General features: G+C 42.1%; 1 protein-coding gene across 1 annotated transcript in view; it reads left to right on the top strand.

Annotated features, from left to right (window-relative positions):
- The first annotated feature begins 574 nt into the window (after nucleotides 1–574).
- Nucleotides 575–15,637, top strand: part of RHPN2 (rhophilin Rho GTPase binding protein 2) — a 28,505-nt gene continuing 13,442 nt past the window's right edge. The window contains exons 1-3 of the mRNA XM_086620946.1: nucleotides 575–643; nucleotides 11,175–11,290; nucleotides 15,098–15,226. Coding sequence (XP_086477072.1) covers nucleotides 575–643; nucleotides 11,175–11,290; nucleotides 15,098–15,226 — 314 coding nt within the window. The remainder of the gene's footprint in view (nucleotides 644–11,174; nucleotides 11,291–15,097; nucleotides 15,227–15,637) is intronic.

The following is a 15,637-nucleotide window of genomic DNA, read 5'->3' as shown; positions in this document are numbered from 1 at the left end:
CAGGCAGGGGTGCGGGAGCTCGGGACCCCGCGGGCCCGGGAGCGGTGCCGGCGGTCCCACACGCACCCCAAAGCGCATCGCTGAGGCGCCGCCTCGGTGATCCGCTGCGAGGGGCACCCCCCGGGTCTGGGGAGCAGCCCTCTCGGGGGAACGGCCGCCGCGCCGGAGGAGGCCACGGGGAAACGGCAAGAGGCGTGGGATCGCTTCGGGGCGGCCAGCCGGGCTCCTCCGCGCTTCAGCGGAGCGCAGCCGGAGGGCCAGAGAGGAGCGGGCGGAGCCGCCGTGGCACGGTGGGGCGCCGGGCGCCGCTTCCAGTCAGTCACAAGCACCGCCTGCCCCGGCGGCTGCTCGGCCGCGGGGCTGACACCGGGCGGCCGCACGGACCTCGCCGGGGCCACCTGCCAGCGCGGCCGGGGGAGCAGCGCGGCGGGGCGGGGCAGCTCCTCCCCGCCGCCACCGGAGGTGGAGCCGCGCGGTGCCGTGGGGCAGCGCCGACACTTCCCGCAGGGTCGTGGCTCCCCGCAGCAGCGCTCGGCTCGCAGTAGCGGCAGAGGGACGGCTGGTTCTCCCGGAGATGACAGACGCCCTGCCGCCCCGCGGCTGCCCAGCGGCGGAGCCGGCGGAGGACGGCTACTTTCGGAAGGTGAGAGGCGCGGTGGGCTCCGTGCCCGGTGGGCTCCGTGCCCGGGGCAGCCCCCTCCGGGATCGGCGGTCCCCTGTCCGCCTCGCAGGCTGCTTTCTCATGGCGGAGCAGCCGGAGCTCCGTCCCTCGGCGACGGGGAGCCGCCTCGGGGCGGGAGGGAGGCGAGATGGGCACCTCGGCTGTGGCTGAGCCTGGCCGGGGGCAGCGGGGTGCCTGTAGCCGGGCTCCGGCTGGGGGACACGCGTTGCGGTGCCGCGGGGTCCCGGGTGGCCGCAGCCGGACTGCCGCCGGCGCGACCCTCCGCTGTCCCTGGGCCGGCCTCTACCTTGCAGGACAGGAGCACTCATACCGCCACAAAATGAGTGAAATTCCACCTTTTTAAATCTTTTTTCCCCTGTGCTCTTTCCTGTTCGCGTCTCGCTGCCTCCCCTCGCTCGCTCTCTAGTAATTGCCTTGTGTACCTGTAAGAAAGTTTACTGGAGTAAGGCGGTAAAGTTAACAGACTCGTTAGGAAGTTTTTAATGAACATCTGCCCTAATTACTTTTCAGACTGAGTGGGCGGCTTATGCCATAACCTGCACCTGAATTCTTTCTGCACAACAGTAATTAGAGCTAAGTACCGCCTGTAATGCAGCCCTGTGGGCTTCCGTGAACTCCACCGCAGGTGAAGGGCAGCAAGTGCCGTTCACAGGGAGATTGATTCAGCCTCCTGTCGCTGTGTTTAAGTTCTCTACACCTAAAATAGGGGTGTAGGTACACGGAGGTTTCGGTGTAGATTCTGGGTCACATACATCAGGTTGTTGCCGCTCAGCTCTGCGCAGAGGTATCCCTGCGATGCACTTCAGCTACCACCTGGATGACGCGGCAGGGAGGCACATACACTTTGCTCTGTTGCCCTCTTCACAGGTTGCTTGGGTTTTGCCCCCATTAGTCACCAAATTCATAAGCCGGCAGGAGCTTAAGCATCAGTACTGCCCTTTAACAGAGGAACTGCTTGTAGCTGAAAAAAGCAAAGTTTTACCTGTGCCAGCTGTGCTGCAAGGAATCGGTACTGCCTCGTGAATAACTAAAAAAAAAATGAAACAAAACTTAGACCAAATTTGTCTGGTTTCTTCATTTGAGTAATCCTCCTGTAATATTTGGTGAGTAATCACTTCTTCCGTAGTAGTCTATAGCAGGAAATCATGAAGTGAGACAAAGTTGTAATTATTAAGAATTTTCACAGCTATGTTTTCTATTGTATGGTATGCTTGTAGGCTGCCTTGAGGCATGTTAGTAAAAAGTTGACTTTTCATGAACTTGTTAAATTACGTAAATCAACTCTTCCAGCTATTTGTTTTTACTTATGGGGACTATCTGAAGTTTAGTAGCCACATTATGCTTCGTAAGTTATAAGAGGAGTATATTTTCTGCACTCATACTTTATAAAAGACTGAGTTTATTTTCAATTAAATTGTTGTCTATTAGGGCTAAGTTCACTGAAACAGCATTAGATCAGTGTAAATCCCATATGCTGGACAGGAATGAAGTTTTTCTCATATATGAAATTACTGTAAGATCAATTTTATACCTAATCATGAGCATATTTCCCACTTTTGAATTACTTATGTCTTAAAGCAGTAGAAAATGGATATGAATCTGATATTAAATAAATGTAGGTGAGCCAGTGTTGCAGTGGAACATTCTTCCCTCTGTTCACTCACCTCTTTGAAAGGTTCACGCAGCTCCTAAGTATCTTTAATGAAGTTGTAAACTTCAGATTAGGCTAGATGCTCAAAACCTCTGTCCCTAAAAGTTAGATGTAAGCAGGAAATCAGTATTTCTTGTTATACGTTAGTCGAATGGTCTCAAAGATCAGAGCTTTCATTCCAACTCAATAGTTTTAGGAGGGAGGAGGAAAGAAAAAGAAAAAAAAAAACACAACCAAAAACCAAACCAATCCCACTCCTGGAATCTTGAACAGATAGAAGCTGTGAGGAGGTACTTTGGACGCAGTATCTTTAGGCCTTACATGTTCATCTGAATGGTATGCTTGGTGATTTGATTTAACTGAAACCAGTGAATGAGCTGTTGGTGTGTGTGTGTGTCCATGGGTGTGTCCCCCTCCCCTGAGTCCCTTTGTATTGTTTTCCCCTCCCCCTTTAAATCACACTACTTTTTGTTTTCCTGAAAGGATTTGGGAGTTGGTTACCAGTTTGTTGGTGCAGGATCACATCAATTTCCAAGGCTAGTCTTCGTGGTTTTAGATCAAAAGACATTTACTTAATCGACTGTTTTATTCTATAAGCTGTGGAGCAAGGTGAAAACACTTACTCTGTATCAGTCCTGCTCACAAAAGGCTTCCAAACACAATGAAGTTGCCTTCCATACTCTGCAAGAACATTGTGCAAAATGAAATTTTATAATTGAGAAAAATTGAGCAGTTTATACAATATCCATTTGTTTTAGACTCTTGATATTTTCTTTTGGTAAGTAGATTACCGTGGGAAGTATGCTTGAAGATTGGATAGTGCCCTTTAGTGTATTATGCTTTTTGAAGTCTTAAATACAGCATACCAGAAAACAACCTTCAGTATCCTTCACGATGCACTATGTAAAACAAGTTACTTACTTAATTCTTGTTTAGTGCTTTTTAAATTTTCCTGTAGGGAGGAGGCCCCGTAAAACTGTGACTGGCTCTGCGTAAAGGGCCATGATCAGAAATGGGGAAACAGATACACAGTCCTGTTTCCTGCTTTGACTTCTGCTGGCACACTAGAAAGTTAGACTGGCTGTGACACTGCTGGGTGAGGCTGAGATGTCATGGGTGGCAGCTTCTGCAGTCCACTTGCACTGTTCCTCAGACTTCCTCTCTCCATTCCCTTCCAGTGATGTTAGAGCTGCTCTGTAGGGACCTTTTTCTCTTTCCTTTACTCCATTTCTGTCCATTATCTCCTTTTTCCCCAAGGCAAAGCACTGTCATTTATATAGGCAAAATTAAAATTTCCTTAAACCTGTAAGGTGCTTTCAGCTGGCTCAGAGTTTTTTTTTTTAATATCTAGTTTTAAGGAAATTACCTGAGGGCGTATGCAACTCTGTCAATGTTGCCTCCTATTCCCTTCCCCTTATATTTCCTCTCCAGAACAACCCTCTTTAACCATTTGATTAGCTGCAACCAAACTTGTGAGAAAAAATTTACTTTTAAATCAAAACAAACAACAACAAAATCCTTGCTGGTGTCCTGTAGAGGATATGGCAAAGTGGAAGCAGCACCTTACTTTCCATCAAAAAGAAAATGGAGCTTCTGTCTAGAACTTTTTACTTTCTGGGAAGATAACACACCAGGAAACCGGTTCTGCTACTGTTTTGTTTATCTCAACCATCACATGCAGGAAGCTTAGTTCAGTATATTCCATGGTACATTGCCAGGGCAAACTGTACCTGTACTTCTGGGTGGTGTGAGTGCTCTTGGACCATCACGCTTGTGCCTGGACCTCCTCCATGCAGAGCTCCACATTCTTTCACTATTACTGGCAGCAGCCTGTGAACCAACCACGCATATGCTGCATGTCCATCCAAATTCTGCCCTGGTCTTTCTTCCCTGTGAAAGAGTCTGTGGTCAGCAGAAAATAATGACCAAACCAATGATAAGGGCAAAGAACAATTTGTGGTAAAAGGCATTTAGAAAGGAAGGATTAATTTTTTTTTTTTTTTTTTTTTTTTTTTTTTTCCCTAACAGATCAACAGTAGTTAAAGCAGGTCTGTCCTCATGTGCGGCTTTGCTTATGCGAGATGCTCCTTCCACCTCCGGGGAAGTAATTCTTTAAGCCTGCGGTGGCTCTGTGGATTGCTTGGCCTCTCAGACCTCTTCCTGTTTTTTTTAGTTACTTTTGAATTCTTGTGGGAGAAACAACTCTATTTTTCAAGCTGTTCTTTTTTTCTTTTCTTTTTTCATTACAGTACACCACCCTGCTTAGCCAGTAAGTTTTCACAAAGGAAATATCCCCAAATATACAGAACTCGGGATATTTATAAAGTAGTACTCATCCAGTCACGGGATCCAATACTTGCATAGTGATCTATTAGTAGGGCTATGCCTGCCCTGTTTGGTTTTTTTTTTGGGTGGGTAGGAGCAGAGCAAGGAAGAGATACCTAGCAAGTTCTTTCTACTATATCTTTCCCATCTTGATTTACTGCTTTGTAACACCTTACGCAGACTGTAACTTTTCAAATTCCCTAATGAGTCAGGAAGTTGCAATAAATGATATGAAAAAGTTGTAATTCATTTTCCAAGGTTACCTTTTCTGTAGCTTTCCAAGCATCTGTTGGTACAGCACTAAGCATCCAGTCTTCAGTTTTGCTGTTTTGGATAGCAGTCCATTGTGCTACACAAAGGCAGAGCAGTGGGACAGCTAGCTTAATGAATCTTTAGATTCTGATCGGTTTAATGAAGATGCTTATTTTCTTTTCTCTTCTCTTTCTGAAAGCATCGGTTCTGTCTGTGAGGCTAGATACTTATCATTGAGACCAAGCTGGTGATTCAGAAAGAAAGACAGTATATATTAGTCCTCTCTGTCAGGGGAAAAGGCTAAGAACAGAAAATGAGCAGTCCCACAAATGAAACGCCAGACTGAAAATGATGATAGGTATGGCAACCAGCTCGTGAATCAGCACTGCCCTAATTAACTCTCTCTCCTTCCCCTCCTTAGCTTTTGGGCTTTCCTATGCAGGGCTTCCACCGCAACTGTGGTTAATGTATCAGCTTACCAACCTGCTACACCTGTGCTTCCACTGAGGTGTAGATCATGTGCTTCTTTCTAGTCATTAGTAGCCAGGCAACCATCAGCATTAGTATTGACACAGGAATATTTATTTGCCTATTTGTTCTGTTTCCACTTGTCTGGTGGGACAGAGACAATGTTGCAATGAATCATATTCCCCCTGTCATGCCACATCCACTGAAATACAAATTCATAAAACCTGAAACTGAAAGTGACCCTCATGTGAAACTAGGAATCATCTAAAACTTGGTTAGTCAAGAGACAAACATCTTGGATGAAATATTAATTTTCATTTTGCTTAGTGAGCAGTGTGACAAGATGGAATACTGTATAGAAAATATGTATTTGGAATTTAATACAATAATTAGTTCTAAAGCTTTATATTAATATTTGGGGCCAGGCACGTAGAACTGTAAGATACTTGTTCATGGCACAAGTAGACCAGGATCTGGAAGACCAGGTTTTCCTCCTCCCTCCCCCTTGCTTTTTTAAAAACTCAAAAAACTTGTAGTATTGAAAGATTTGCAGTATATAGCTAAAATTTCAAAATTGAACTAGTAGAAACATGCAAAGAGAAACTTGAATTATAGTAGTAGAGGGTAATGAAATAAACATAATAATTTAGCAGGACTTAGGATCAGTTCTAGAAATACTGGTGTGAATCACGCTGTTTACTACAATTGCCATTACAGCCAAAGAAGTTATGCGTGTAAGTTAAATTACATACACGTTTAAATATCTGGAGGATATGGCCATCTGCGTACACTACTTGGTTTGACAAGCAGCACAGGTTGCACTGGCTGGAAAAGAATGTTTTATTTTAAGTAAGAAGGCGCACCTGGTTTCAACTCTGTGTCACCTTCAGACAGTGTGTGGCTCATCTTAAAAGTTCAAACCACTACTTCATAAATCATATTTATGTTAATTTCAAATGCTTACTGTGATTACTCATTGTTTGGCAAACAGTCATGATTTTTGTGTCCATCACAACTGGATCTCTGATATTAAAAAATACTTCTGTCTTGAAGAAAGAACTTCCTGACATCCAAATTAAATACAACTGCTTCCTTATTAAGGACTCATACTTTTGACATATATCTACCCTCTGTGGTAGGTAATTTCTCAAGGCATAGAACTGAAACTTGGAAAACCATAAAGATACTGCCTGTACCCCTTAGACCAGGGAATTTTAAGGCCTCTTCAAATGGGAGGTAAGCACTGGTGCCTTGTACAAAGACAAGATACTGACCATCCGGAGCTAAACTGGAGTACCTGACTACAGTCTTGCCTTGATACCCTCTCTGCCCCCATGAACTAATAAATAAAATCTCAAAAGTGCCACGTGAGTCCTGAACAATCAGTCAGCTGCTGCCTAGCCCTGCTTGAGCTCCTGCTGTTGAGCTGGCTGCGTCTGGTCTGACAGAGGCAGCATCTCACTGATACCCCACAGGCATTCATAATACAACTGTTTGCCAGATAAGTGTGTGTGGGATGATGTTTATAAACTTAAAAATAAAACCCAGTGGGATATCCTGCCACCTAAGATCAGGCATTACTTCTGACAAGAGGTGAGCAGCAATCCCAGTGGAATCTGTCAGCACACCCCAGTAATCAGTCGGAGGATTGCTATCAAACCTGCAGGCCCTGCGCAGGCCAGCCTTCAGCAGGAGGTGTGTGTGTGTTTGTCCAAAATCTGTGTCTGTTACTGTCAAGGTGTGACCTGACTAGGTACATAAATAACATATGGCAACAATCTATAACCCTTGTGCAGGTCTTGCCTCTGATAACGCTATATTACAAACATACCAGCTTCCTGATTCTGCAGTTACACAGTGCTCTTCGACCAAGCAGGAAGAAATAAAGTAACTAGCTAACTGAACTAGGTTTTATGAAGCTTTCATTGGTTCAGGAGCTAAAGATAATAATATTTAAGCACTTTAAACACTTTATGAAGTGCAGCTATGCTCTAGGAGGGAAAAAGTCTCTAAAACTGTAGCAGAGTTTTTACTATTTGAATTGTCTTCACAGCAGAGTTACTCAGTTTAGTCATCTCTTATTTTTTCTCCCCCAAAATGCATGCAATGAAAGCTTAAATTGTGCACAGTTCTTGGTCGTTTTTGCAACATCCTTAGTAATAACCATTCTTTTGTTGCTATTTAATTAATAATTTTACTGATGGTGTATAAGCCAGGGTAAAATCCAGTTCACCCTCCAAGTTGTCTTGGCTCAGCAAAGAAATAAACAGTAATTAAATGAAGCATCTAGCATCCTGTGGACAAGAAATGAAACAGTAGGTGTGGAAACTGCTGAGAAGTTTGGCTGCCAGATATTCTAATGAACTGAAATTAACTTTTGTGAGATTGTCCAAATGTGAACCAAGTCAAACGCTGTCTGGGAAAGGGATCTTCTACATAGAGGGGGAAAAAAAAAAAAAGGCAGCACTTTGTTGGACCTGCCTGCTAAATAACTTCTTAGTACACAGAATTTGTGCTTTAGACAAGGGGGAATCTTCTCCAGATTATATTTCCCGTGGTTTTTTTTGCACATATTGGTTATTTTCGCTGTCCCCAGTGCAGACTTAATACCCATCAGTTTTCTGGGAGCCCGAGTACAATGAAGAGTTTAAGCCTGCAGACGAACACAAGCGAGCTGAGTGGCCCCATGTCCTGTGCAGGAGACATAAAAAAGCAATGTTTTCCAAAAGGTAAAATACAAGTTCCTTATATAAGCCTTGAGAAGTAAATGGGAGGTATATGCTTGTAGCAGGTGAGCCTGTCGTGAAAACAGACTCCTCTATCCACAAGAAGCCTTTCATCAAGGAGACAAAAGTGGAGCACTTCCAGGCACACTGGAGGTGATACAGATACCTCAGTCAGTCAGTGCCATGTCCTCTTTGGCCTCAGGGCTGTTTTTTGCATTAAAGCTTCACACAGAGTTTAGTGGCTGGTCCTGAAATGTAGGGAAACATTTCTGACATTTTTTCTCTTTGCACAGAGTTGAAGATCATTGTAGTTTGGCGTTCATCGCTCAATGGAAGCTTGTTTGATTTCAGGGCTGGAGCTTGATCAAAGGTCCACTGAAATAAACACACTGCTTCTACTGAGCTTCATGGGCTTGGGAATCAGGCAGTTGATCTGACTGAAAAATTTCCCAGAAGTAGAGCTGTAATGAACTATTTGAATGATGTCATGAAACTTGTTTGGCACACAGCAAGGGCGGAGAGTTCTGGAAAGAAGCCGTAGCTTTGCAGAGAAAATGAAGACAAGGGCAAGACAAGGATACATTTAGGAAGGATGCTTGGACTAAGTGGTCAAGAAAGAAGTTGGAAGAAAGCATCCCAGACCTATTCAGGGATATAGAGATGAAAGGCCCAAGATAAGAATCAAGTATTCAAAGTGAATGCAAAAAGCAAGAGGAAATAATTGACAAAGTTCAAATGAAAAATGGCATGGATAGAATGGAAGGAGAGAAGACTATTAAATACCAGTAGTAGAGAAAGATTATACAACACAGAGTGAAGAAGAAACAAAGTAGGAAAAACAGTGGCAGCCCAGAAAAAGAAACAGGCTAACAGCAGAAAGCAACTTGTGGATACAAGACCATGTTGTACCTTTAAGTGTGGCTGGTTTATGTCTCTGCATAAATGTGTGTGAAGGAGCATGAAGTATTTGGTAGTTTAAGGACTACTTTTAATCTGAGAGGAATGAATGAGTTTGCTACATGTGCATGTCCTCTCCAGTAATAAGTTCATCTTCTATGTACTGTGCTTGCTGCCAGCTCTTTCTCAATGAGGAGCGTATGTACTGCGCACCCAAGTTTTGGGCTTCTGTAATTGGTGTTTCAGTGCAGAAGCCTTTCTGCAGTAAGGGTAATTTAATGTGGCATGTTTTTTCAAGTTATTTGGCAAAAAGTGCTTCTGAAGATGTTTGCACAAGCTTCCTGTTGTTTTACCTATTTATTACAAACTTTTCAAACTAGGGATTTAAAATTATCAATATTAGGCTATGTGATTTCTCAGTTGAACTAGTGTAATCTGGTCTGATGAACCCATTTCTCTACTGCCAACTCAATTTGCCTTCACTTGCCAACTCAAATAAGAACTGAACTTCAAGTAGATGATTAGAACTTCATGTTCTATTTAAATACTTGCTTTTGTTGTGCTGGTATGTCTTTGCCTGACCACTCATAATTAGAGATTGTTGAGAGACTTTTAAATGTTGTTATTGCAAAACCAAATTTCTCTAGTAAAAACTAAGAGGAAGAGATCCAAAATAGTGCATAATTTCGCGGCTGGAGTACTTGAGGGAAGACTTGTATCAGACAGATCCAAGCCTCCTTGTGTAATGCACGATCCAGTAGGACCCTGATAAGGTTTGTAATGATACTGAGCAAGGCCACTCAAAAGGACCAGCTTTATTAAGGGTAAGCCTTAAACCAGAATGGTCTTATTTGCTCCAGAATCAGTAGTTAAGGCTGCAGGGATGTGCTGGTTGGCTGTAAATGAGTATTAATAGTCAAAGACATTTGATACTTTAAAAAAGGGGGAGGGCAGGGGCAAAGAGTAAAAAATATAGAAGTGAAACTTCTGTTTAAAAAAGGTGTTAAGATTGTGTTTCCCTTTAAAAAAGACAAACATACAGTCCTATTAATGTATAACAGTTTTAGCTTGCCAGTGCTCACCAGAATAAAATGGCTCAGTTCTGCTCAAACACAGGTTGCAGTAGTTTGAGTCTTGTGCTTGTGTAAGGTATGCATGTACACAGGAGCATTCTTGTGAATTCTGGATTTCATGCTCTACTTTTTAAGGGCTTAATTTGATGAGTATCTGAAGGTATAATCATCATCTTACCCTGTCAAGCTCTATTATTCCATATCTCATCTTATCCCATCTCATATTATTCTATTTCCCATCTTACTCAATACTGAGCTATCAATATATAATCTTTGTTTGGCCAACAGGTAACAAGAAAAACTAATTGGTGGATAAATTATTGCATCTGGCACTGTGAACATAGTCAGATGAAACAACTTATAAAGCTTATTCGTATTTCACGTTATTGGTGTGGTATTCCAGAGGTGCTGTTGGGATAGGGCAGGGTAGACTTAAAGATCTGAGAGCATTTTCTGGATGTGAAGAAGAGCTGTGCAGATAAGCAGTACTGTGCCAAAACCAAGTTTGAGATACAAAAAGAGGAACCTAGGGAAGGAGAGTGTAGGAATTGTACTGAAGGTCTGAGCAGCAGAAGGAACAAGAGCAGAGATCCTTAGAAAGGGTCTTAAAACTGTGAGCAGTGGTGCCACCAAAGCCTGTTTTCTGATAGAGTTGTGTTTAAGGCTGCATATATCCCAGTATGGAACTCTGATATTTTGCAAAGGTTAAGCAGAAGCTTTGACAGGAGTCACTGCCTTGCTAGCTGCTGTTTTTACGAAACCCACAGAAACTTAATAACACTCTGTCAAATTTGGTCATAATTGGAAAATAGCTTCAGAAAATTCCTAGGGAGAACGGACTGGCTCACATATGTACATAAACTTTAAAATCTAGGCTGAAAATACTTGTTTTCATGTCAAATCCTTTGGTCATGGTGCCTCTTTTGCTTTTAATGACCAAGTTTGAGAAAGGGAAACACTGTCAGTCATTGATTGCTGATGTCAGTGTAATTTGTATTCATACAGAACCCATGCCATAAAGGTTCATTCAAATTCAGTGTTACTCCTTTTTTCAGAGTCTCTTCCAACAGCAACAAAAAAACTTGTTTCCTTAATTCTAGGGATGTAATCCTCTTGCTGAGACTGGTCGAAGCAAACTGCAAAATCAAAGAGCTGTCCTAAACCAACAGATCTTAAGAGCAGTAAGATTGAGAGCTGGTGCTGAAAATCTTCTAAGGTACGTGTCATGACTTCCTCGTTCTCTGCCTGAGCAACAAAATTTTTTTTTTTTTTTTTTTAAAGTCTCTTAGCCATTGCTTTTTCCCAGTCTGCCTAACCACTCCTCTGACATGCTGCTTAAATTACTGCTGGATGCTCTGCGAATCTCTCAGGTTTTTAGTGCTGTAGCTCCATAGAGTTATTACCCGCTAAGAAGTGCACTTCAAAGCCGCTGCGCTGTAGCAAACGAGCCGAATGTTAAACTGTCTTATCTTGCTCCGTTCGATCAGCCTTATTGCTAATGATAATGGCAAGGGAACTTGTCTGGATATTGTAATGAATCCTTTTTACATCTTAAATCAAATAAAGGTATTGTCACTGTGCTGTTGCTTTTCCCAAGATCCTTCAGATATGTGCTTCACAGTGGAAAGGACCATCAGTTGCCTTCTTTTTTCCACGGAGTAGCAGGGGGAGTAGCAGGGTAGGACACGTGTAATTTGAGCTGGGTTACCATTGCCACCAAATTTCACAGTTAGAGGTAACTGGAAGAGACTTTGCCCTTTATCTATTATATTTTGTCCACCAAATCTTTAAGACACAGTTTCTTACATGGCTGTCCCCATAGGAATAGCCTTATGTTGACCCTGTCTTGAGGCTATTACATCCTGTGATTAACTGCTTAGCATACAGTCCTGTAGCTTTCCAATCATCCATCCCTCTGTTACATAGAACTGAAAATTTCCCCCCTACTCATCTGCAGTAGTCTCTGTTTCAGAGAATCATAGAATGGTTTGGGTTGGAAGGGACCTTGAAGCTCATCTAGTTCCAATTCCCCTGCCAGGTTGCTCAAAGCCTCATCCAACTTGACCTTGAACACTTCCAGGGATGGGGCATCCAGAGCTCTGCTGGTCAACCTGTTCCAGTGCTTTACCACCCTCAGAGGGAAGGATTTCTTCCTTAGATCTCATGTAAATCTCCCCTCTTTCAGTTTAAAGCCATTACCCCTTGTCCTGTCACTACGTGTCCTTGTAAAAAGTCTTTCTCCAGCTTTCTTGTCAGCCCCCTTTAAGTACTGGAAGGCTGCTGTAAGGTCTCCCTGGAGCCTTCTCTTCTCCAGGCTTAACAACCCCAACTCTCTCAGCCTGTCTTCATAGGAGAGGTGCTCCAGGCCTTGGATCATCTTTGTTGCGCTCCTCTGGACTTGTTCCAATGGGTCCATGTCCTTGTGTTGGGGGCCCCTGAGCTGAGTGGGTTTTCTCTACAACTGGAGGAACAATGGGTCTCGGAGAATAAAATAGTCAATATACTTCCCTTAGGAGGAGAATGCTTGGATAAATTAACTTTTCTTAAACTTGCCATTAATTGATACGTTGCCCTTTGCTTGTCACCTGCCTTTGGCTCCGCTCTTGGCAAGAGAGCTGACAGGTCCAAAGCTTATGTAGTTTTAGCCTCTGTGACTGACTACATTTTGCTGTGTTTTCTGGTAACTGACTTATGGGGTAAGATTTAGGGTCTTGCGCTGCCTTTTGTGTGCATAGCAAAGTTCTTATACCTCTTTTTGAAACTGAACACTGTTCATTCAGTAGATGTTTCTGCATGCCAACTCAAGAGTGTTTTGGAAAGGCTAAAGAAATGAGTAATATCTAATATGAACACTGGTTACGCTCACGCTCAACATAAAGATGTCCTGAAGTTTGGCTCCTGATGCCAATATTAACTGCTGAAATACTGAAGTTGCCATGACAAAAGTGGGAACTAAGCCTATTTGAAGAGTAGAGGATCAGACTTATTTCTAAGTTATTAAAAATCTAAAATGAATTTACACCTGTTAGACTATTAAAACTTTCTAGTTCTTTTGAAAGAAGCAATTTTAAAAGTAACCTGACCCCTAGATCATATGACTAGATGTATTTACAGTCTTCTAAGAAAAAACATAAGTAAACGAGCTCTATGTTTTCAGATTGTATTTGCATTTCATCATGTTCTAAAGGAAGCAAACCAATTGCTGTCCACAAGGAGCCTTCTGCAATAGGACTTGAGAAAAAAAGGGAAATGTGGGTTTCTTTAGTTTTGGCTGAAAGTAAACACTAGGCTTGAAACAAATGATCCATATAGTGCAGAGACTTTTATTTTTAGAGCTCCTGAAAGTTACCCTCTCCTTTTCATTGTCTTTTGTTCTGGAAGTTCTGAGTTAACACTGAATTCAGAGTAGAGTAATGTAGATCTCAAGGATATCACATTGCCTCTGTTGCTATCTTTTGCTGTTTGTCATTACAAAATATGTCTACAGTGCAACAACATGAAAAGGTAATCAAAGTAACTCTAAATTGGCATGGATGTTGAAAGCAATATAGCCATATTAGAGAAGTTCACCTGGATGAAACATAGGTGTTTCTGAGACAAATGTTATCGCTCCAAATGCTCTCCCATCCTTCTTCCCCCAGCTTTATATGCAGAGCATGATGTCATATGATATGGAATATCCCTTTGGTCAGTTGGGATCAGCTGTCCCAGCTGTGTCCCCTCCCCACTTCTTGTGCACCCCAACCTACTTGCTGGTAGGGTGAGAAGCAGAAAAGGCCTTGGCTATGTGAGCACTGCTCAGTAAAAACGGAAACATCCCTGTGTTATCAACACTGTTTTCAGCACAAGTCCAAAACATAGCCCCATAGCAGCTGCTATGAAGAAAATTAACTCTATTCCAGCCAAAACCAGCATAGTACAGCACAGAAAATTCACAGATAACACATATTTATAATATGAAGTACAAACTTGGAATTTTAGCCTTGGAATAACTAGCCCTTCACCAAGGTGCGTCGTAAAACTGGGGGATTGTTCCAAGTGGAGCCTAGATGTATGAAAGAGTTCTTCATAAATATTTATGGAGGTGAATTTTATCTTAAAGTAAAGGTAAATGCAAAATGCTGCAAACTTAAAATCTCACCTAATGATTTGAACACTCTAATATCTTAAGCCTGGATATGGATCAAGGCCTTTTATCTTAAGATCATATCTGTGGTTATAGGTACCAGTTTAAGTCTCTTGAAAACAGTAATACTGTATGGAGAATCAGGTTAGAAAATAATATCCTGAAATATACAAATAAGAAATCACACAGAAATGCTCTAGGAGGTGAAATACTAACATCCTCTGTGCTAGCAGTTCAAAATGTTCTCATGTAAACATATAAATGGCAAAGGAAACAAGCAAAGAAAAAAATCCTATTTGCATTCGACAAAATTAAAATTCTAGAGAAAATTGTATTGTGTTAAAAAAACCCCTATCTTTCTACCTGTATATTTGGTTGTAAGATGTTCTGTGTAACGTTTTTATGGGAAGGTTGTTTTCATTTATATTTAAGATCAGAAGTCTCAAGAGATCATTATTCAATTTGTAAAGCAGGGTATCTCTTTTGAAAAAACATCTCCTGATTCCCCCTACCTCCACCTTTGTATTGTTTTCTAGGAAAAGATTACACAATCTGAAAATAGGATAGTGATTCTGTTTAAGATGCTTTAGTTTTGTTGATTAATGTATCTGAAAATAAGCCTGACCCTTCATAACACAAAAAAATTTAGCACATAGCAAACCTTCTATGTGTTTATGTGCTGTTATCTGGAAACTATCCCAGGCTCTCTCTTGACAGAAAAACCTAATAAATTCTGAAACATGAGGTCTTGTAGCTTCTCTTAAAGAGATAAAAAAAAAAAAAAAAAAAAAAAAATCTTAAAAATGCTGAGAATGTTAGAAAGGAGGTCAACCAAGCTTATGTACAAAACCTTTTCCTTAGCAATAAAAAAAATCATATGTCTCTTTTTTCCTGCAGAGCAACCACCAACAACAAAGTACGAGAGCAGGTCCTACTGGAACTGAGTTTTGTAAACTCAGACCTGCAGATCTTAAAGGAGGAATTGGAAGGACTTAATATCTCAGTAGAAGTTTATCAAAATACAGAGTAAGTATAAAGCTAATTTACTCAATTATTAATAGATCGTCTGTTTTCTGCTGGAAGCAAAATTGGTTCTATGTGAATGCTGGACAATAATTACATGAAAGAACAGTTTGATAGGAAGAGAACATATTTGATGGTAGATTTGTTGACTAAGGGTTAGTCTGCATATTTGTGTTTCACTTGGGAAAGGTATGTACCACTTAGATACGGAGTTCCTTCGTGGAGGAGAGTATTGCAAGACTGGAAAGCTCTTGAGGCTCTACGGGGAGTCACATGGCACCTAGCAGAACTTCCAGGACTAGAATGGCTAATTGGTCCAGTGCACTCTGGAGTGAGCAAACCTAGTGTTCTAGTATCTGTTCTCAATGCAGTGCACACAACAGTCCTCTCTTTAGCTGGAGAAGTACAACACAG

This window comes from Tauraco erythrolophus, chromosome 15 (genome assembly GCF_009769465.1).
Source record: "Tauraco erythrolophus isolate bTauEry1 chromosome 15, bTauEry1.pri, whole genome shotgun sequence".
Classification (NCBI taxonomy): domain Eukaryota; kingdom Metazoa; phylum Chordata; class Aves; order Musophagiformes; family Musophagidae; genus Tauraco; species Tauraco erythrolophus.
This window is presented reverse-complemented; position numbering and strand designations above follow the sequence as displayed.